The sequence below is a fragment of the Theropithecus gelada genome, chromosome 19, assembly GCF_003255815.1.
Source record: "Theropithecus gelada isolate Dixy chromosome 19, Tgel_1.0, whole genome shotgun sequence".
Classification (NCBI taxonomy): Eukaryota; Metazoa; Chordata; class Mammalia; order Primates; family Cercopithecidae; genus Theropithecus; species Theropithecus gelada.
Window position 1 is genome coordinate 25,720,865 of NC_037687.1, and position 23,341 is coordinate 25,744,205.

Sequence of the window (23,341 nt, forward strand, 5' to 3'; positions counted from 1 at the left end):
AGGGGGATGGGCAGAGGACATTCAGAGGTTTGAGGAGGCTGTGTCCCCATCTCCTGGGGCAAGGAGGCTATTGGTCAAGAAGGTCTGAATTTAGAGGGTGACATCTGTGCCGGGAGCGGTGGCTCACGCCTGTAATCCTAGCACTTTGGGAGGCCGAGGCGAGCAGATCACGAGGTCAGGAGATCGAGACCGTCCTGGCTAACATGGTGAAACCCCATCTCTACTAAAAATACAAAAATTAGCCAGGTGTGGTGGCACACACCTGTAGTCCTGGCTAGTAGGGAGCCTGAGGCAGGAGAATGGTGTGAACCCAGGAAGGCGGAGGTTGCAGTGAGCCGAGATTACACTACTGCACTATAGCCTGGGCAACAGAGCGAGACTCTGTCTCAGGAAAAAAAAAGGAGGGTAACATCTGACCTGTGTCGAGGTGGATGGAGGAGGTGGGAAAGGCACTCAGAGAGCAGAAAATGGGCGTGCCTAGAGCTGGTGTCTGCAGGAAGGAGGCCAGAGGAGGCAGTGACCCAGGGTTTGACCTGAAGGCACTGAGGCGCCACAGGATAGCTGGGAGCAGAGGAGGGGCAGCAGAGAAGACCTGGAGGAGGCTGAGTCCAGGGCCCACAGGAAAAGGAGAAGGCCTGAGGTGGGCAGGAACACAGGGACAGAGAGGGAACTGGGGCCTGGTAGGCCGTGGAGGAGGGAGGCAGGAGGCCTGGGAGGTTGGGCCTTTAAGAGTTGCATGTCTGGTAGGGCGCGGTGGCTCAAGCCTGTAGTCCCAGCACTTTGGGAGGCCGAGATGGGCGGATCACGAGGTCAGGAGATCGAAACCATCCTGGCTAACACGGTGAAACCCCATCTCTACTAAAAAATACAAAAAAATAGCCGGGCAATGTGGCGGGCGCCTGTAGTCCCAGCTACTCGGGAGGCTGAGGCAGGAGAATGGCATAAACTCGGGAGGCGGAGCTTGCAGTGAGCTGAGATCCAGCCACTGCCCTCCAGCCTGGGTGACAGAGCGAGACTCTGTCTCAAAAAAAAAACAAACCAAAAAAAGAGTTGAATGTCTGCCGGGTGTGGGTGGCTCACACCTGGAATTCCAGCACTTTGGGAGGCCGAGGTGGGTGGATCACCTGAGGTCAGGAGTTTGAGACCAGCCTGGCCAACATGGTGAAACCCCATCTCTACTAAAAATACAAAAATCAGCTGGGCATGATGACAGGCACCTGTAGTCACAGCTATTCAGGAGTCTGAGGCAGGAGAATCGCTTGAACCTGGAAGGTGGAGGTTGCGGTGAGCCGAGATCATGTCACTGTACTCCAGCCTGGTGACGGAGCAGGACTCCATCTCAAAAAAAAAAAAAAAAAAGGTCACATGTCCATTCGCCGTACAGGAGGCTGAGTCGTTCCCAGCGATCACCTGCCTGCTGCGGCCACCAACCCGGAGCTCTGTCTGCTGTCCCTGCCCCCAGCCTCTCACTGGCTCAATTGTCCCCTTCATTCCTCCACTCAAATCGAGCGATATCAGCATGTCAGGCCCTGGATGTGTTCTGTGGGAACAAACAGGCCTGTGACCCAGGCGTAGAGAAGGTCGCCCCGGGGGCAGATTTGTTCTACAAGGTGGACAGCAGGCGCAGGGCACCTGTTTTAGGAATGCGAGGATGCAGCCACATAGGCGCTTGGGCGGGTGTCGGGGGTGCTCCTTGGTGGGCTCAGTGCTCAGGCCCAGAGAGTGGCAGGGTCAGGGGGGCATTTCCAGGAGCAGGAACAGCAGCTCCAGGGGCCCAGAGGTGGGACTAGTGCTCGGTGCATTTGGAGGTCTTGGCGGACTGTGGGGTTCATGGGGAAGGAGGGCCTGAGTCTACAGGGCTGAGAGGCCACCGCAGCTTGGGTTCAAATCCCAGCTCTGTTCAGTTCTTGTGTGGCCACAGCCAAACTGCTTCCCTTCTTGAACCTCCATGTCCTGTCTGTAGCACTGGAACCTACAGTGAGAGCCTGATTCTACCGCACCCACTGCACGACAATTGGTTTGTTTGTATGTTTGTTTCTAGAGGCAGGGTCTCACTCTGTCACCCAGGCTGGAGTGCAGTGGTGCAATCTCAGCTCACTGCAGCCTCAAACTCCTGGCTCAATTGATCCTCCTGCCTCAAACTCCCAAGTAGCTGGGACTACACGTGTATGCCACTACACTCAGCTAATTTTTAATTTTTGCACAGAGACAGTGTTCTCACTATGTTGCTCATGCTGGTCTCGAACTCCTGTCCTCAAGTAATCCTCCTGTCATGGCCTCCCAAAGTGCTGGGACTACAGGTGCGAGCCACTGCGCCCAGCCGCTGGGGAGTTTTCAAAGTGTCCGCAGCACCCAGGGCTGAGAACTGCTACAGCAGCTGAAAGCCATAAGTGTCTTTGACTTTCCTTTTGTCCTGGTAAACCCCTTCATTCCTTCCTTCCTTCCTACACTCAGTCAATCAAACACTGGTTGAACACCAACATGTCCCAGCACTGTGGGCTCCACCCTGGCCTCTGGGCAGTGGTGGTGGGACCCCCAATTTGGAGATTGTAGGTGCCAAGAGGAATGGGCAAGATGCCCTCCCATTCATTCATTTATTCCTTCAGGGCTTCTCCAAGGGCACAGGGTCTTTTCTTGTTGGCATCTGGGTTTTCCTCTCCTGTAAGCTGGGAAGGAGCTTTCTCCCTCAAGGAGCTATTGGCCAGATCAAAGACTAAAATAATGCTAAACAGAGCTTCCGTTTCCTGATAAATGTATTGGGAGCCAGGCACTTAAAATATATTATCCCATTGAATCCCCAAGTAGGATTAAAACCTCAAGGCAGAGATTGTTCTTATCCTCACGTGACAGATGAGGAAACTGAGGATCAAAGAAGTGAGGTCCACTGCCCAAGGCACAGAAAGGGCAAGTAGGACCTATGGAAGCCCAGCCAAGGCCCAGCAGGCGCTCAGTAGCTAATACTCCTGAAAACTGATTACCTCACCGCGTCCGCCCACTGGACTAAATCTGCCTGGTAACCGATGACATCATCACTAATTCCACGCCCACGCTCAACCTATGGGATAACTGATGACATCACTGAACAAAGTAACTGCAGTTTATTGAAGGCCTACTGTGTGCGCAAGGCTGTGCTAAGCAGGCCCTCCTCTGAGTTCACATAAGGCACCGTGGTGCCTGCTACTGCATGAAATAATCATAATAATTTTAGCTCAAAGTTACGGAATGCAGACTATGGGCTAGGCTCTGTTTTAATCTTTTTTTTTTTTTTTTTTTTTTTTTTGAGACAGAGTCTTGCTCTGTCCCCTGGGCTGGAGTGCAGTGGCGCAATCTCCGCTCATTGCAACCTCCACCTCTTGGATTCAAGCAATTCTCCTGCCTCAGCCTCCCGAGTAGCTGGGATTGCAGGTGCCCACCACCACATCCGGCTAATTTTTGTGTTTGCTTTTGTTTTTCTTTTTGTTTTTGAGATGAAGTCTCACTCTGTTGCCCAAGCTGGGGTGCAGTGGCACGATGTCAGCTAACTGCAACCTCAACCTCCTGATCTCGTGATCCAGCCGCCTTGACCTCCCAAAGTGCTGGGACAACAGGCGTGAGACACCTCACCCAGTATCTTTTTATTAAAAAAATTTTTTTAATATTTTATTTTTATTATTTTTATTTTATTTTATTTTATTTTTGAGATGGAGTTTCGCTCTTGTTGCCCAAACTGGAGTGCAACGGCACCACGATCTCAGCTCACTGCAACCTCCGCCTCCTGGGTTCAAGCGATTCTCCTGCCTCAGCCTCCGGAGTACCTGGGATTACAGGCATGCGCCACCACGCCCAGCTAATTTGTGTCCTTTTAGTAGAGACGGGGTTTCACCATGTTGGCCAGGCTGGTCTCAGGGGATCCACCCGCCTCCGCCTCCCAAAGTGCTGGGATTACAAGCGTGCGCCACTGCGCCCGACCAGCTTTATAAGGTTTATAGGGACAGTGTCACCACTTTACAGAAGAGGGACCAAGGCTCTGAGGAGGAAGTTCCTTGCCAGGGTCCGAGTGGCGCCGCCCTGAGAACCCTGGCACCCACCTCCCTGCTCTCCCTCATGGCGTCTCCCCCACCCTTCCACAGCCAGAAGTTGCCAGGTGAATACTTCCGGTACAAGGGCGTCCCCTTCCCCGTCGGCCTGTACTCGCCGGAGAGCATCAGCTTGGCGGAGAACACCCAAGATGTGCGGGACGACGACATCTTTATCATCACCTACCCCAAGTCAGGTACCTGCCGGGCTGCGGGCGTCCGGGGCTGGGGAGCGTGGGGAGGGGGTGCGGCGGAGGACGGGAAAGGCACATCGAGGAAGAGGGGAGGAGGAAAAGCGGGGCCAGGTTTGTTGAGAACCGTGCCTCTGCCAGAAGTAGCCTCCCAGGGATACCCACCTGGCGCCCAGCCTCTCCCCTCCAGGTCAGTTCTCAACACTTCGCCTTCCCTGACCTCCCTGGCTGAAATAGGGCCCTCCTTCTGTCCCTCCCTGTCCTCTTTACCCTCTACTTTTCTTTTATCTTCTCTTCTCTTCTGTTTTCTTTTCTTTTCTTTTTTGTAGAGATGGGGTCTCGCGACGTTGCCCAGGCTGGTCTTGAACTTCTGATCTCAAGTGATCTTTCCGCCTTGGCCTCCCAAAGTGCTGGGATTAGGGGCATGAACTACCACACCTGATCATTTTTATTTTTATTTTTTGAGACAAGGTCTTGCTGTGTCACTCAGGCTGGGGGTGCAGTGGTGCAATATCAGCTCATCAATCCTCCCATCCTCCCAAAGTGCTGAGACTACAGGTGCTGGTCACCACCTAATTGTATACCTTTTTTTTTTTTTTTTGGAGGTCTTGCTCTGTCGTCCAGGCTGCAATGTGGCGGTACAATCTCAGCTCATTGCAGCCTCGACCTCCTGGACTCAAGTGATCTGCCCACCTCAGCCTCCTGAGTAGCTGGAACCACAGGTGTGCACCACCACACCTAGCTAACTTTTGTAGAGATGGGGTTTCATCGTGTTGCCCAGGCTGGTCTTGAACTCCTGGGCTCAAGCAATCTTCTTGCCTCAGCCTCCCAAAGTGCTGGAATTACAGGCGTGAGCCACCGCACCCAGCTAAATTGTATACTTTAAACTGATGAATTATATACAATTTGAGTGTTTGAGTTTGAGACCAGCCTGGGCAAAACGGCAAACCCCCAGTCTATTTTTTTTTTTTTTTTTTTTTGGTGACAGAATCTTGCTCTGTGGCCCAGGCTGGAGTGTAGTGGCGTGATCTCAGCTCACTGAAACCTCCGCCTCCCAGGTTCAAGCAATTCTCTGCCTCAGCCTCCTGAGTAGCTGGGATCACAGGTGCCCACCACTACCTGTGGCTACTTTTTTTTTTTTTTTTTTTGTATTTTTAGTAGAGACGGGGTTTCACCATCTTGGTCAGGCTGGTCTTGAACTCCTGACCTCATGATCCACCAGCCTCAGCCTCCCAAAGTGTTGAGATTACGGGCGGGAGCCACTGAGCCCAGAATTTTTTTTTTTTTTTTTTTTTGAGACAGAGTCTTGTTCTGTTGCCCAGGTTGGAATGCAGTGGCGTGATCTCAGCTCACTGCCACCTCCGCCTCCCGGGTTCAAGTGATCCTCTTGCCTCAGCCTCCCGAGTATCTGGGACTACAGGCGTGCGCCACCATGCCCAGCTAATTTTTGTATTTTTAGTAGAGACGAAGTTTCACCATGTTGGCCAGGATGGTCTCTATCTCTTGACCTCGTGATCTGTCTGCCTCGGCCTCCCAAAGTGCTGGGATTACAGGCGTGAGCCCAGTCAATAAGTAGCATTTAAATGACCAAAGGGAAATAACAAAAACTCTTCTTTCCCTTTTTTCTCCTCTCTTCCCCACCTCCTCCAACAAGTATTTGTTAAACACGTATTATGTGCCCTGCACTGTTCTAAGAACAAAGAAAGCTGCAACTCTCCAGACAGACTGAAATGTCTGCCTTTATGAAGCTCACATTGTAGTGGGGGAACCCAGAGAATAAATCAACAAATAAAAATATGACACTATGAAAAAAAAATATGACACTATGACTGGTGGCAATAAATGCTGTAAAGAAAAGTAGAGGGTAGGCGGGCCATAGTGGCTCATGCCTGTAACCTCAACACTTTGGGAGGCTGAAGTAGGAGGATCACTTGAGGCCAAGAGTTCAAGGCCAGTCTGGGCAACATAGCAAGACCCCATCTCTACAAAATAAAATAAAATAACCAGGCATGGTGCTGTGCGCCTGTAGTCCCAGCTACTCGGGAGGCTGAGGCAGGAGGATCACTTTAGCTGGAGAGGTTGAGGCTGCAGTGAGCTGTGATCACACCACTGCACTTCAGCCTGGGCAACAGAGTGAGACCCTGTCTTAACAAAAAGAAAAAGGGTACAATTCAATGACTTTGCCATGTTCAATAGCATGTGGTCATCCATTACCACAATCAATTTTAGAATATTTTCAGCCGAGCACAGTGGCTCACACCCATAATCCCAACACTTTGGGAAGCCGAGGCAGGAGGATCTCTTGAGCCTAGGCCAGCCTGGCCAACATGGCGAGACCCCCTCTCTTCAAAACATACAAAAATTAGCCAGGCATCATAGTGCACGCCTGTAGTCCCAGCTACTTGGGAGTCTGAGGTGGGAGGATCGCCTGAGCCTGGGAGGTGGAGGTTGTAGTGAGATGTGTTCACCCCACTGCACTCCAGCCTGGGTGGCAGAGACTCTGTCTCAAAAAAAAAACACTGTGGCCGGGCGCGGTGGCTCAAGCCTGTAATCCCAGCACTTTGGGAGGCCGAGGCGGGTGGATCACGAGGTCAGGAGATCGAGACTATCCTGGCTAACATGGTGAAACCCCGTCTCTACTAAAAATACAAAAAACTAGCCGGGCGTGGTGGCGGCGCCTGTAGTCCCAGCTACTCGGGAGGCTGAGGCAGAAGAATGGCATGAACCCGGGAGGCGGAGCTTGCAGTGAGCCGAGATCACGCCACTGCACTCCAGCCTGGGAGACACAGCGAGACTCCGTCTCAAAAAAAAAAAAACAAAAATAAAACACTGAGTGGGCCGGGCACTGTGGCTCATGCCTGCAATCCCAGCAGTTTGGAGGCCAAGGCGGGTGGATCACTTGAGGTCGGGAGTTCGAGACTAGCCTGGCCAACATGGTGAAGCCCCGTCTCTACTAAAATATACAATAACTAGCCAGGCATGGTGGCACACACCTGTAATCCCAGTACTCCAAAGGCTGAGGCAGGAGAATCACTTGGAACCCGGGAGATGGAGGTTGCAGTGAGCCGAGAGTGTGCCACTGCACTCCAGCCTTGGTGATAGAGCGAGACCTTGTCTCAAAAATAAAAATAAATAAAAAATAAAGAACATTATCATCATCCAACAAGAAACTCTAGACCTATAAACCATCACCTCCCAGTCCTCACATCCCCTCCCCCCGGGCCCTGGTAACCACCAATCTCCGTTCTGTTTCTATGGATTTGTCTATTCTGGGCATTTCATGGAAATGGAATCTACACCATGTGGCCTCTTGTGTCTGGTTTCTTCCTGAGCATCACATTGTCAAGGTTCAACCACATTGTAGCATGTGTCGGAGTTTCATTCTTTTTTATGGTCCAATAATATTTTATGTTATGTATAAACTGTATTTTATTTATTCATCAGTTGATAAGCATTTGGATTATTTCCTCTCTGGGCTTATTATGAGTGAAGCTGCTATGAACATTGCACGCAAGTTTTTTTTTTTTTTTTTTTTTTTGCGGTGAAGTCTCGCTCTTATCCCTCAGGCTGGAGTGCAGTGGTGTAATCTCGGCTCACTGCAACTTCCACCTCCTGGGTTCAAGCGATTCTCCTGCCTCAGCCTCCTGAGTAGCTGGAATTACAGGCACCTGCCACCACACCCAGCTAATTTTTGTAATTTTTAGTGGAGACGGGGTTTCACCATGTTGGCCAGGCTGGTCTCAAACTCCTGACCTCAGGTGATCTGCCCGCCTCAGCCTCCCAAAGTGCTGGGATTACAGGCGTGAGCTACCGCACCCGGCCTTGCACGCAAGTTCTTGTTTCTATTTTTATTTTTTGAGGCAGGGTCTCCATCTTTCACCCAGGCTGGATGTGGTGCGGTCTTGGCTCACTGCAGCCTTGACCTCCTGGGCTCAAGCTATCCTCCCACCTCAGCCTCCTGAGTAGCTTGGATGACAAGTGCACACTACCACACCCAGTTAATTAAAAAACATTTTTTTTGGCCGGGCGCGGTGGCTCACGCCTGTAATCCCAGCACTTTGGGAGGCCGAGGTGGGCGGATCACAAGGTCAGGAGATCGAGACCATCCTGACTAACATGGTGAAACCCCGTCTCTACTAAAAACACATAAAAAATTAGCCAGGTGTGGTGGTGGGTGCCTGTAGTCCCAGCTACTCAGGAGGTTGAGGCAGGAGAATGGCATGAACCCAGGAGGCGGAGCTTGCAGTGAGCTGAGATCAGGCCACTGCACTCCAGCCTGGGTGACAGAGCGAGACTGTCTCAAAAAAAAACATTTTGTTTTTTTTTTTTCCCCACAGACAAGGTATCACTGTGTTGCCCAGACTGGTCTCAAACTCATGGGCTCAAGCAGTTCTCCCTTCTTGGCCTCCCAAAGTGTTGGGATTTCAGGAGTGAGCCTCCGCACCGGGCCCTGCACCAACAAGTTCTTATGTGGACATATGTTTTCTTTTTTTTTATGGAGACAGGGTCTCACTGTTGCCCAGGGTGCAGTGCAGTGGCGAGATCTCAGTTCACTGCAACCTCCGCCTCCACGGGTTTAAGCAATTCTCCTGCCTCAGCCTCCTGAGTAGCTGGAATTACAGCCGCCCACCATCACGCTTGGCTAATTTTTGTATTTTTAATAGAGACGGGGTTTCCCCATGTTGGCCAGGCTGGTTTCAAACTCCTGACCTCAGTTAATCCACCCGCCTCGGCCTGCCAAAGTGCTGGGATTACAGACGTGAGCCACCGTGCCAGCCCAAAGGGCTTTTTCCATTCTTCCCAGCAATAGGTGACCCTCTGTTGCCCCACATCTTCTCCAGTGATTAGCATCAACAGGGATTTATTTATTTACCGGAGACAAGGTCTTGCTTGGTTGCCCAGGCTGAAGTGTAGTGGCGCGATCATGGCTCACTGCAACCTCCACCTCCCGGGCACAGGCAATCTTCCCATCCCAGCCTCCCTAACAACCACCACACCCAGCTAATTTTTGTAGCAATAAGGGTCTCTGGTTGGTCTCGAATGCCTGGGTTCAAGCGATCTTCCTGCCTCAGCCTCCCAAAGTGCTGAGATTACAGGCATGAGCCACTGTGCCTGGCCAGTTTTTTTTCTAAAGCTATTTTGATAGGTGCATACTGGTGTTTCACTGCAGTTTTAATTTGCATTTCCCTAACAGCTAATGGTGTTTGAGCATCTTTCGTGTGCTCATTAGCCATCATATATATTCCTTTCTGTTTGTTTGTTCTGTTACTTGCCACTGACTTGAAGCTCACAAATATATTCTTTGGCAAATTATTGAAATATTTTACCTTTTTTTTTTTTTTTTTTTTTTGGAGATGGAGTCTTGCTGTGTCGCCCAGGCTGCAATGCAGTGGTATGATCTCGACTCACTGCAACCTCTGCCTCCTGAGTTCAAGCAATTCTCCTGCTTCAGGCTCCCGAATAGCTGGGACTACAGGCATGCACCACCATACCCGGCTAATTTTTGTATTTTTTAGTAGAGATAGGGTTTCACCATATTGATCAGGCTGGTCTTGAACTCCTGACCTCAAGTCATCCGCCCTCCTCAGCCTCCCAAAGTGCTGGGATTACAGGCGTGAGCCACCGCGCCCGGCCATATTTTTCCTCTTTTGAATTGGATTGTTTTCTTATCATTGAGATTTGAGAGTTCTTTATATGATCTGAGCACAGATCCTTGATCAGATACTTGTTTTGCAAATATTTTCTCCCGATCAATGGCTTGTCTTTCCATTTTCTTATCAGAGTTTTCTCAGAGTATGTTTTATTATTATTATTATTATTATTATTATTATTATTATTATTATTAAGATGAAGTCTCACTGTGTTGACTAGGCTGGAGCATAGTGGTGCCATCTTGGCTCACTGCAACCTCTGCCTCCTGGATTCAAGCGATTCTCCTGCCTCAACCTCCCGAGTAGCTGGGATTACAAGTTCGTGCCACCATGCCTGGCTAATTTTTGTATTTTTAGTAGAGATGGGGTTTTACCATGTTGGCCAGGCTGGTCTCAAACTCCTGACCTCAGGTGATCCACCCGCCTCGGCCTCCCAAAGTACTGGGATTACAGGCGTGAGCCACTGCACCCGGCCTGGATTTTGCTTGTTTTTCTTTCTCATTGTTCCATCTTGGAACTTTAAACAAATAACTTTCTGGGTTTTTTTTTTTTTTTTTTTTTTTAACAGTTCCATAGTATTTCAAGACACAGGATATACAATAGTTCTTGCTTAACCAGTTTCCTACTGATTGATATTAATGTTCAATCTTTTGCCTGTGTATACAATGTAAATTTTATGCACAATGTCTTGTACATGCAGTACTTGGCATTGAATACATTTATCTCTAGGACAAATATCTGGACATAGAATTGCTTGGTCAGAGTCGGTACATTTGTAATTTTGATACATAATGGCTACATTTCCCTCTATAGAAATTGTGGAAACTTGTTCTCCAAGCCAGGCGGGGTGGTTCACGCCTGTAATCCCAGCACTTTTGGGAGGTCGAGGCAGGCGGATCACTTGAGGTCAGGAGTAGGAGACCAGCCTGGCCTACATGACCCCATATCTACTAAAAATACAAAAATTAGCTGGGCATGGTGGCGCACACCCGTGGTCCCAACTACTCGGGAGGCTGAGGCATGAGAATCGCTTGAACTGGGGAGGCAGAGGTTGCAGTGAGCCAAGATCGCACCAATGCACTCCAGCCTGGGCAACAGGGCGAGACCCTGTCTCAAAATAAAATGAAAAAAGAATTATTTGCAGTTGGGCACAGTGGCTCATGCCTGTAATCCCAGCACTTTGGGAGGCCAAGGCAAGTGGATAGCTTAAGCCCAGGAGTTCAAGACCAGCCTGGGCAACATGGCAAAATCCTATCTCTACAAAAAAATAAAAATAAAATTAGCCAGGTGTGGTGGTGCATGCCTGTAGTCCCAGCTACTTGGGAGGCTGAGGTGGGAGAATCACCTGAGCCTAGAAGGTTGAGGCTGCAGTGAGCCATGATTATGCTATAACACTCCAGCTTGGGGAAGACAGTGAGACCCTGACTCAGAAAAAAAAAAAAAAACAACTTGAGCCGGGCATGGTGGCGTGTACCTGGAATCCCAGCTACTTAGGAGTCTCAAAGAGAGAGAGAGGGAGAGAGAGAGAATTATTTGCACACATTAGGTGGCTATTACTTAGAAAATAACATGTGGCCAGGTGCAGTGGTTCGTACCTATTATCCCAACATTCTGGGAGGCCGAAGTGGGAGGATCGCTTGAGCCCAGGATTTCAAGATCAGCCTGGGCAACATAGTGAGACTCTGTCTCTATTAAAAAAAAAAAAAAAATTTTTAAGAAAAAAAACAGAATAGTCCAGGCGCAGTGGCTCATGCCTGTAATCACAGCACTTTGGGAGGCTGAGGCAGGTGCATCACCTGAGGTCAGGAGTTCGAGACCAGCCTGACTAACATGGAGAAACCCCATCTCTACTAAAAATACAAAATTAGCTGGGCGTGGTGGCGGGTGCCTGTAATCCCAGCTACTCAGGAGGCTGAGGCAGGAGAATCACTTGAACCCTGGAGGTGGAGGTTACAGTGAGCCAAGATCACGCCATTGCACTCCAGCCTGGGCAACAACAGTGAAACTCCATATCAAAAAAAGAGAAAAAAAGAAAAGAAAAAAAACAGAATAGAAGAAAATACCGAGTGTGGCAAGGATGTTGAGAAAATGGAACTCTTGTGCACTGTTGGTGAGCATGTAGAATGGTACAGCTGCTATGGAAAACAGTTTAGCAGTTCCCCAAAAAATTAAATCTAGAATTAACATATAAACTCAGCAGTTCCACTTCTGGGAATATGCCCAAAAGAGCTAAACTTTAGGTGGGGGGACTGTAACAGATATTTGTACACCAATGTTCATAGCCACATTATTTGCAATTACCAAAAGCTGAAACTATCCAAATGTCCGTTGATTAATGAATGGATAAACAAATTATGCTATACTCATACAATGGAATATTATTCAGCCTTAAAAAGGAAGGAAATTTGACCGAGTGTGGTGGCTCATGCCTGTAATCCCAGCACTCTGGTAGGCCAAGGCAGGCGGATCACCTGAGGTCAGGAGTTCAAGACCGGCCTGGCCAACATGGTAAAACCCTCTCTCTACTAAAAATACAAAAATTAGCTGGGCCTGGTGGTGCACACCTGTAGTCCCAGCTACTCGGGAAGCTGAGGCATGAGAATCGCTGGAACCCAGGAGAGGGAGGTTGCAGTGAGCCGAGATTGCACCACTGCACTCCAGCCTGGTCGACACAGCCGGACTGTCTCAAACAAACAAACAAACAAACAAAAAACAAACAAAAGGCCAGGCACGGTGGCTCATGCCTGTAATCCCAACACTTTGGGAGGCTGAGGCAGGCAGATCACAAGGTCAAGAGATCGAGGTCATCCTGACCAACATGGTGAAACCCCGTCTCTACTAAAAATACAAAAATTAGCAGGGCGTGGTAGCGCACACCTGTAATCCCAGCTACTTGAGAGGCTGAGGCAGGAGAATTGCTTGAACCCAGGAGGTGGAGGTTGCAGTGAGCTGAGATCGCACCATTGCACTCCAGCCTGGGAACAGAGCAAGACTCCATCTCAAACAAACAAACAAACAAACAAAAACACCACACATAGGAATAACTAAACTAGGGAGCAGCCACTTCCTCTAGGGCTAAAGCCAAACTCCCGAGGAAGACAAAAATTGGGAAGAAGGACTTGCCTGCCCAACCTGCTCCCCACCCAAGATTAGAGTTTCACTGTAGAGGTATGGCCATGGCCCACTGGGTGACTGAGAAGTTCATTGAGGTGCAACCAGCCACTGAAATTTGCTAGGGGGAGGGGTAAACGTCACTGGGTGTCCAGTGCAGGGCTGGTCCCTGTCCATCACAACATCCTGCTGAGAGGGGCCGGTGAGAATGAGGAAGAGAAGCCCGTAAGAATCAGGAAGAGCCCCATCCTCATTCAGTGTTCCTCCAGCGCCCTCTGCTGACAAGGCTTAACACTGAGCTAGCTGGCAGAGGAGAAATGTTTACAGGGTCCAGCTCCAATATCACAAACCGGGAGAGAGGCCTGAAGTTGGAGCCACCAGCCTGTAAACTGATAACTGGTACAGGGTGGTTGTTAGAATGAAAGCCAGTGAATGGATTGGATGTGGTGGCTTATGCCTGTAATCCTAGCACTTTGGGAGGCCAAAGCAGGAGGATGGCTAGAGGCCAGGAACTCCAGAGCAGCCTAGGCACCGCAGTGAGACCCCATCTCTACAAAAATTTTTAAAAATTAGCTGGGCGCAGGCCAGGTGTGGTGGCTCATGCCTGTCATCCCAGCACTTTGGAAGGCCAAGGCGGGTGGATCACCTGAGGTCAGGAGTTTGAGCCCAACCAGGCCAACATGGCAAAACCCCATCTCTACTAAAAATACAAAAATTAGCCAGGCATGGTGGCACACTTCTAGTCCCAGCTACTTGGGAGGCTGAGGCAGGAGAATTGCTTGAACCCAGGAGGCCGAGATTGCAGTGAGCCAAGATAGAGCCACTGAACTCTCCAGCCTGGGCAGCAGAGTGAGACTCCATCTCAAAAAAAAAAAAAAAAAAAATAGCTGGGTGCATGTGGTCTAGCTACTCCAGAGGCTGAGATGGGAGGATCACTTGAGCCTGGGAGTTGGAGGCTGAAGCTGAAGTAAGCTGTGATTGCAACAGTGTACTGCAGCCCAAGTCACAGAGCGGAATCCTGTCTCAAAAGGAATCCTGTCTCAAAAAGAATTAAATGCAATGAATACTAACAGAAGGTAATTGTGAACGTAATTGTTTCCTCTTCTGAACAGCCTGTGGTCTCCTGAAATTCAAAACCGTGAACTGGCTCCTTGATGAGGTCCCTTTCCACTAGGTAACATTCTGTGGCTCCCCACAGAAATAAAGAGGTGAACCTCGATCGGGTGTGGTGGCTCACGCCTGTAATCCCAGCACTTTGGGAGGCCAAGGCAGGCAGCTCATCAGAGGTCAGGAGTTCAAGACCAGCCTGGCTAATATGGTGAAATCTGGTCTCTACTAAAAATACCAAAAATTAGCCAGGCGTGGTGGCGAACGCCTGTAATCCCAGCTGCTGGGGAGGCTGAGGCAGGAGAGGCTGAGGCAGGAGAAACGCTTGAAACCGGGAGGTGGAGGTTGTAGTGGGCCGAGATCATGCCATTGCACTCCAGCTTGGGCAACAAGCAGGAAACTCCGTCTCGGAAAAAAAAAAAAAAAAAAGGTGACCCTCAAAAGTGGGCAGTGAAAAGTAAAAAGAACAGAGATTTTTTATGTCCAGACACCTGGGTTCAATTCCAGCTTCCTCCAGGTAGTAAAGCAGTGCTTGCTGGACATGGTGCCTGTGATCCCAGCACCTTGGGAGGCTGAGGCAGGAGGATTGCTTGAGCCCAAGAGTTCAAGACCAGCCTGGGCAACGCAGTGGAACCCTATGTCTACTAAAAATAAAAATAATAAATTAGCCAGGTGTGGTTGCGTGCACCTGTGGTCTCAGCTACTCGGAAGGCTCTTAAGCCTGGGATTTCGAGGCTGCAGTGAGCTGTGATCACACCACTGCACTCCAGGCTGGGTGACAGAGCAAGATTTGATCCCAAAATAAATAAATAAGTAAAGCAATTCTGGCTGTACTAATAGATCAGCCTCAGAATTTCAGTGGCTGAACCCAAGTTTGTTTCTTGTTCCTATAAACTCTAGTTGGTGTAGGAAGGGTGGAAGGAAGCGGCGGGGAAATCCATGCTTTCCCAGACATTTGGTTCCTTCCGTCTTATGGCTCTGCCATCCCCGGGAGTCCCAGATTCTCCTCTGGAGTCTCTGTATCCAGGAGCAGAGAGAGTGGGGAGTCACATGGTGTGCGTTTATGGGCCAGGCCTGGAAATAGCCACACATCACATCACCACCACCTACACTTCCTTGGCCAGACCCAGTCTCTTGGCCCCACACGTAGCAGCAGGGGAGAAGAGAAAAGGTCATCACGCCATATTCCCAGCAGAAAACTGAAATGGGGTTGGGTGGACGGCTCGCCAGTCTCTGCCCTGCACCACTTTCCTAGCACTGTCCCCTTGGACGAGCGACATGGTTTCTGTGAGGCTCAGTTTCCAGCTCTGAAAATGAGGTTAAGCAACCCTGCCTTCTCCGCCAGCTGTAAGGAATCAGTGTGATAAAATACGTGGTAAATTGCTCAATAAATGCTGTCAGGCTGGGTGCGATGGCTCACACCTGTAATCCCAGTACTTTGGGAGGCCGAGGGGGGTGGGGGACAGATCAACTGAGGTCAGGAGTTCGAGACCAGCCTGGCCAACATGGGGAGACCTCGTCTCTACTAAAAATACAAAATTAGCCAGGTGTGGTGGTGGGTGCTTGTAATCCCAGCTACTCGAGAGGCTGAGGCAGGAGAATCGCTTGAGCCTGGGAGACGGAGGTTGCAGTGAGCCAAGATCGCACCACTGCACTCCAGCCTGGACGACAGAGTAAGACTCTGCCCGAAAAAAAAAAAAAAAGGCAAATTGCTCAATAAATGCTGTTGTGATTATTCTGATGATATCCTCCCTCTTCAGCCCTCCCGCACCCAAATAATCTGCTCGATTTCTCCCAACAGGCACGACCTGGATGATCGAGATCATCTGCTTAATCCTGAAGGACGGGGATCCGTCCTGGATCCGCTCCGTGCCCATCTGGGAGCGGGCACCCTGGTGTGAGACCATCGTGGGTGCCTTCAGCCTCCCGGACCAGTACAGCCCTCGCCTCATGAGCTCCCATCTTCCCATCCAGATTTTCACCAAGGCCTTCTTCAGCTCCAAGGCCAAGGTTGGGAGGAGGGGTGTGTGTCAGTTGGGAGGGGCTGCATGGGTGTGTGGGGTGACAGGGAGACGGAGCATAACACATTGATTCATTCAGCACCTATTTGTTAAGCACCTACTATGTGCCTGTCTCTGCTCTAGTGCAGTGGTCAATATACACACAGAAATGCCTAGCACAGTGATCAATATACACACAGAAATGCCTGCCCTTTGGCAGGGAGTGATGGCTCACACCTGTAGTCCCAGCACTTTGGGAGGCTGAGGCAGGAGGATCACTTTGGGCCAGGAGTTTGAGACCAACTTGGGCAACATAGTGAGACCACATCACTACAAGAAATTTTAAAAATCAGTCAGGCATGGTGGCACACCCTTGTAGTCCCAGCTACTTGGGATGCTGAGGAGGGAGGATCACTTGAGCCCAGGAGGTCAAGGCTGCACTAAGCTGAGATCACATTACTGTACTCCAGCCTAAAAAAAAAAAAAAAAAAAGCCGGTGCTGGCGCGGTGGCTCACGCCTGTAATCCAAGCACTTTGGGAGGCAGAGGCAGGCAGACCACCTGAGGCCAGGAGTTCAATACCAGCCTGGCCAACATGGTGAAACCCTGTCTCTACTAAAAATACAAAATTACCTGGGCGTGGTGGCGCACGCCTGCAATCCCAGCTACTGGGGAGAATCACTTGAACCTGGGAGGCGGAAGTTGCGGTGAGCTGAGATTGCACCATTGCACTCCAGCCTAGGCAACGGGAGTGAAACTCTGTCTCAAAAAATATATATATATATAAAATATTACATGTCATAATATAATAGTATTACAATATACTTTATATTTAATATTTGTATATTTAATATTTATATATTTAATATATAATATATAAGAATATAATACAATATAATATATAAAATGTCTGATGGGATAAATTTACACTGTGGGGAGAGGGCTGGAGATAGAGTTAGGGGTGAGTGTGGGGCTGCAATTATAAAAGGAGGTCAAGGGGGCGCCCAGTGAGTAAAAACCCGGGAGGCGATGGTAGGAGCCACAGAGGTTTCCAGAGGAAGAGCATTTCAGGCAAGAGGGAAAAGCAGGTGCAAAGGTCCCGAGGTGGGTGTATCTGAGGTGCAAGAAGGAGATCGGTGTGGTCGGAGCCAAGTGAGCAAGTGGGGAGAGGAGTGGAGTTGAGGTCGAGGTCGGGGGCAACAGGGGCCAAAATGTGCAGGGCCGCGTGGGCCCAGCGAGGACTTGAGCTGTGACCGAGTGACGCGGCAGCGCAGCAGGGATCGGAGCGGAGGAGGAGCCCGAGCGGGCTTAGGCTTCACCGGCGCCCTCTGGCGGCCAGATGGGGACCAACTGTTGAGAGAGCAGAAGCCGGGAAGCCAGAGAGGCGGCGCTGGCCAGGGTCCAGGGGAGGGGAAGGTGGCTGGACCAGGGTGGTGGTCACGGAGGTATTTTGAAGGCGAGACCGGGAGGATTTGCTGACAGACTGGATGTGGGTGTGAGAGAAAGGGATGAGTCAAGGGTGACTCCAAGGTTTCGGCGGAAGCAACTGTCAGGATTGGGCAACTGGGAAGGGGAGGAGGGAGGGGAGCAGGCGGCGGGGGGAGACACGGGCTCTGCTGCGGCCCATCCCACGTCCAGCGGAGGCTGCCAGTGGGCACAGAAATGCACCCATCAGGATCTCAGGGGAGAGACCTCAGCTGACACGTCCATTTGCAATTCCGTGGCACATATATTCTGTAATTAATCGAAGCCCCAGGACTGGGTGATATGGCCAAGGAATTGAGCTTGGTCAGAGCAGAGAAGGGGACTGCAATCGGGGAGTCCCCAAGACCACCCTCAGGCTCAACAACTTAGCAAAACTCATAGTGTTCAGCAAAGCTGCTGGACTCCCTGGTTATAGTCAATTACAATGAAAGCAAACTTGGAAATCAGGCAAGGGGGCTGGGCGCGGTAGCTCACGCCTGAAATCCCAGCACTTTCAGAGGCCAAGGTGGGCAGTTGATTGAGCCCAGGAGTCCAAGACCAGCTGGACAACTTAGTAACACCCATCTCTACAAAAAAAAATTAAGAATTAGTTACTTGGAGTGGCATGCACCTGTAGTCCCAACTACTTGGGAGGCTGAGGTGGGAGAATCACCTGAGCCTGGGAATTTGAGGCTGCAGTGAGCCATGATTGTGCCACAGGCACTCCAGCCTCAAGGACAGAACAAGACCCTGTTTCTTTCGTGTTTTTTTTTTTTGAGACGGAGTTTCCCTCTTCTTGCCCAGGCTGGAGTGCAATGGCATGATCTCGGCTCACTGCAACCTCTGCCTCCAGGGTTCAAGCAATTCTCCTGCCTCAGCCTCCCAAATAGCTGGGATTACAGGCACCCACCACCATGCCCACCCACAGCGCCTGGCTGACAAGACCTTGTTTCTAAAAAATAAGACTAGGCTGGGCACGGTGGCTCATGCCTGTAATCCCAGCACTTTCAGAGGCCGAGGCGGATGGATCACTTGAGGTCAGGAGTTCAAGACCAGCCTAGCCAACATGGCGAAAACCCGAATCTACTAAAAATACAAAAATTAGCCAGGCGTGGTGGCACCCACCTGTAGTCCCAGGTACTTGGGAGGTTGAGACAGGAGAATCACTTGAACCTGGGAGGCAGAGGTTGCAGTGAGCTGAGATCGTGCCACTGCACTCCAGCCTGGGAGACAAAGCAAGACTCCATCTAAGCAAACAAACAAAAAATTCCAAGGCGTTAGGAAGTATCTCAGGACCTAGGGCCAAGGGCCAGGCCTTTCTCTGGGCAGAAAGGAATCCTCTATAGCACAGGAATCAGGAGGGAGCCCTGGAGAGCCCCAACGTCATTACAAGGCCTCACACCAGAAGCCACGTTTCTCTAAGTCTGTTTTCATTTAGTTTTTGGTGGATCAGGGGGTGTTTTTTTGTTTTGTTTTTTTTTTTGTTTTTGGTTTGTTTGTTTTTGAGGCAGGGTCTTGTTCTGTCATGTAGGCTGAAATGCAGTGGCATGATCACAGCTCACTGCAGCCTCGACCTCCTGGGCTCGAGTGATCCTCCTGCCTTACCCTCCCGAGTAGCTGGGACCACGGGCACGCACCACCACACTCAGCTAATTTTTGTATTCTTTGTAGAATGGGGGTCTCGTTATGTTGTCCAGGCTGATCTCGAACTCCTGGGGTCAAGTGATCCTCCTGCCTCGGCCTCCCAAAGTGCTGGGATTACAGACGTGAGCCACCGCGGCTGGCCAAGTGTTCTTTCTCAGCCTCCTTCCCTTCATGCCTTCGTCATCCCCTCAAGCAATTTCTACAGCCTCCTGTGTGTGGGGCTCTGGGTTAAGGCTCTAGGAACGAGTAAGACCCCGCCTGTCCTCAAGGGGTTCCTCACCCTGTGAGTAACCAACACGGTAAAAGCCCATCTGTATTAAAAATACAAAAATTATCCAGGTGTGGTGGCACGCTCCTGTAATCCCAGCTACTCAGGAGGCTGAGGCAGGAGAATCGCCTGAACCCAGGAGCCAGAGGTTGCAATGAGCTGAGATGGCACCACTGCACTCCAGCCTGGGCAAAACAGAGTCAGACTCTGTATCAAAAAAAAAAAAAAAAAAAAAAGGCCGGGCGCGGTGGCTCACGCCTGTAATCCCAGCACTTTGGGAGGCCAAGACGGGCAGATCACCGGGTCAGGAGATTGAGACCATCCTGGCTAACACAGTGAAACCCTGTCTCTCCTAAAAATACAAAAAATTAGCTGGGCGTGGTGGCGGGCACCTGTAGTCCCAGCTATTCCGGAGGCTGAGGCAGGAGAATGGCCTGAACCCAGGAGGCGGAGCTTGCAGTGAGCCCAGATCGTGCCACTGCACTCCAGCCTGGGCGACAGAGCAAAACTTCATCTCAAAAAAAAAAAAAAAAAAATTCTGCCCTTAGTCCTTCCTGCTTCAGGGTCAGAAGAGAGGGGTCTCCAGGGCAGGAGGCCTTAGGGACTGGGGTCCTGCCTGCGTCTGACGCCTTCTCCCCTCTCATCATCCGCACGCAGGTGATCTACATGGGCCGCAACCCCCGGGACGTCGTGGTCTCCCTCTATCACTACTCCAAGATTGCCGGGCAGTTAAAGGATCCGGGCACGCCCGACCAGTTCCTGAGGGACTTCCTCAAAGGCGAAGGTGAGGACAGGGCAAAGCCAGGCAGGAGGGGTGGGGAGGAGCCCCAGAGGACCCTGATGGGCAGAGGAGGGACAGAGGAGGGGTAAGAAAGGGAGAAAGGCAGAGACACAGGGCATCAAAAGGAGCAATGGAGACAGAGAGCAGGCAACCAAGAGAAGAGACGGAGGGAGAGAGACCAAGAGACCGAGAGATGCAGGACAAGCAAGGGACAGAGGAGACAGAGACAGAAAGACACTCAGATACAGAAAGACTGAGAGAGAGGGCAACAAAAAAGAGACAGGGGCCAGCACAGTGGCTCACGCCTGTAATGCCGCACTTTGGCAGACCAAGGCAGGCAGATCACTTGCACTCAGGAGTTCAAGACCAGCCTGGCCAATGTGGTGAAACCCCATTTCTATTAAAAATACAAAAATTAGCCAAGCATTGTGGCATACGCCTGTAATTCCAGCTACTCAGGAGGCTGAGGTGGGAGGATCACTTGAGCCCATGGGGGAGGTGGCAGTGAGCAGAGATCGAGCTATTGCATGCTCTTGCACTGCAGCCTGGGCAACAGAGTGAGACCCTGTCTCAAAAAAATTAAATTAATAAATAAGTAAAAAATAAAAAATAGGCTGGGCGCGGTGGCTCATGCCTGTAATCCCAGCACTTTGGGATGCCGAGGTGGGCGGATCACAAGGTCAGGAGATCGAGACCATCCTGGCTGACACGGTGAAACCATCTCTACTAAAAATACAAAAAATTAGCCGGGTGTGGCAGGCGCCTGTAGTCCCAGCTACTCGGGAGGCTGAGGTAGGAGAATGGCGTGAACCCGGGAGGCGGAGCTTGCAGTGAGCCGAGATGGTGCCACTGCACTCCAGCCTGGGCGACAAAGCGAGACTCCATCTCAAAATAAATATATAAATAAATAAAAATTAAAAAATAAAAAGAGGTAAGGAAATAAATGCAGAAAGAGAGATAGAGTCAGAGAGAGACAAGGAGAGACAAGGAAACAGGAGGACACAGGCCCCAGGTACTAAGACAGGCAGCGCCCTTTGGCCACGTGTTCCTTTATCTGCTGCTGTCAGAGACCCTGGCTTTGGAGGGAAATCCAGGTGTGTGGAGGGGGACTGGATGGACAGATGGACAAGAGCACCCCAAGACGGGCAACCAGGGGAGAAGCAGGTTGGAAGAGCCCCCGAACTTGGTGGAGATGTGGGGGCTCTGGGGGCTGGACCTGGGGGTTTGTGGGGCACAGCTAGTTAGACCCATGAGCCCCAGTGGGGCTGGGGGGACCCTGTCACTTGGCCCTCACCCAACTTGTCCCTCTGCCCACAGTGCAGTTTGGCTCCTGGTTCGACCACATTAAGGGCTGGCTTCGGATGCAGGGCAAAGATAACTTCCTATTTATCACCTACGAGGAGCTGCAACAGGTGAGTCCCCACCTCCGCCAGGTGCAGCATCCCCCACCTGATGCCCTCTGCTCACACCCCACTCTCTCCCCTTCTCGAGGGTCTCAGGACCCCTCCGCTTCCCCATGCAATGCGCCAGCCTCTGGGGATACTGCAGGAACAGAACAGAGGCCCTGAGCCTGTGAGCAAGGACCACAGACAAAATCCCTAAACCACACAGCGAGCTAGCGGGGCAGAGGAGCTATGGAGCAAAGGCAAGTGGGAAGGAAGACAAGGAATGGGCAGGGGCGAGATTTAACACAGGAGGGTTGGCCGGATGCAGTGGCTCACACCTGTAATCCCAATGCTTTGAGAACCTGAGGCGGGCGGACCCCTTGAGCCCAAGAGGTTGAGGCCACCATGAGCTATGATGGTGCCACTGTACAGCCTGGGCAACACCTCAAAACCCTGTCTCAAAAGAGAGAGAGAGGGCCAGGTGTGGTAGCTCACACCTGTAATCCCAGCACTTTGGGAGCCCAAGGCAGGTGGATCACTTGAGGTTAGGAGTTTGAGACCAGCCTGGCCAACATGGTGAAACCACATCTCTACTAAAAATACAAAAATTAGCTGGGCACAGTGGCACATGCCTGTAGTCCCGGCTACTCAGGAGGCTGAGGCAGGAGAATGACTTGAACCCAGAAGGCGGAGGTTGTGGTGAGCTGAGATTGCACCACTGCACTCCAGCCTGGGCGACAGAGCAAGACCTTGTTCCAAAAAATAGAAAGAAAAAAGATTGAACCACATGAAATGCCTGTATTCAACCAACCTTTATTTATTTGTATTTATTTAATTTAATTAATTTATTTAGTTTTGAGACAGAGTTTCGCTCTTGTTGCCCCACCAACCAGTGTTTATCTTAAGACGGTAATTTTGGCTGGACATGGTGGCTCACGCCTGTAATCCTAGCACTTTGGGAGGCCAAGGTGGGCAGATCACCTGAGCTCAGGAGTTTGAGACCAGCCTGGCCAACATGGTGAAACCCTATCTCTACTAAAAATACAAAAAAACTAGCCGGCCATGGTGCAGGCGCCTGTAGTCCCAGCTACTCGGGAGGCTGAGGCAGGAGAATCGCTTGAACCTGGGAGCTGGAGGTTGCAGTGAGCCGAGATCGCACCATTGCACTCTAGCTGGGTTATAGAGCAAGACTCTGTCTCCAGAAAAAAAAAAAAAAAGGTAATTTTATACGGTTTTCCCAAATGTTGTTATTATCCCTATTTTATCGATGAGGAAACTGGAGGTTTGTAATTTCAGAGAGGGTTGATAACTTGCCCAAGGCATATGGCTCTTGCCTGCAGACTCCATGGTTATTTTTTCCCACCCTGGTAACTTTCTTTTAATGGAAAGCTCCAGAAAAGGTGTTGGTACTACTCCTCCCCCTCTTTTCCAGCAAGCTTTCTTCTCCAAACCCAGAACTGGGCCACAGAGCCTAACAGCTTCTGGGCTGCCCCTGGGTGTGAGGCGCCGCCCACATGTTAAAATTTCTGGGACACGTCAGTGGTTCAAGAAGATAAAGAGATGGAAGGTTATGAAACCAGGAATGACCTGGAAAATAGGAGCCATGGGGTTGGTGGAGCTGACCAGAGGGCTGACCGTGCTGGGCGCTACGTATCAAAAGGCAGCAATGGCCGGGCGCAGTGGCT

General features: G+C 50.7%; 1 protein-coding gene across 1 annotated transcript in view; it reads left to right on the forward strand.

The window, feature by feature from the left end:
* Nucleotides 1-23,341, forward strand: part of SULT2B1 (sulfotransferase family 2B member 1) — a 47,857-nt gene that overhangs the window by 19,418 nt on the left and 5,098 nt on the right. The window contains exons 2-5 of the mRNA XM_025366729.1: nt 4,110-4,252; nt 15,917-16,125; nt 20,148-20,274; nt 21,589-21,683. Of these exons, the coding sequence (XP_025222514.1) occupies nt 4,110-4,252; nt 15,917-16,125; nt 20,148-20,274; nt 21,589-21,683 (574 nt within the window). The remainder of the gene's footprint in view (nt 1-4,109; nt 4,253-15,916; nt 16,126-20,147; nt 20,275-21,588; nt 21,684-23,341) is intronic.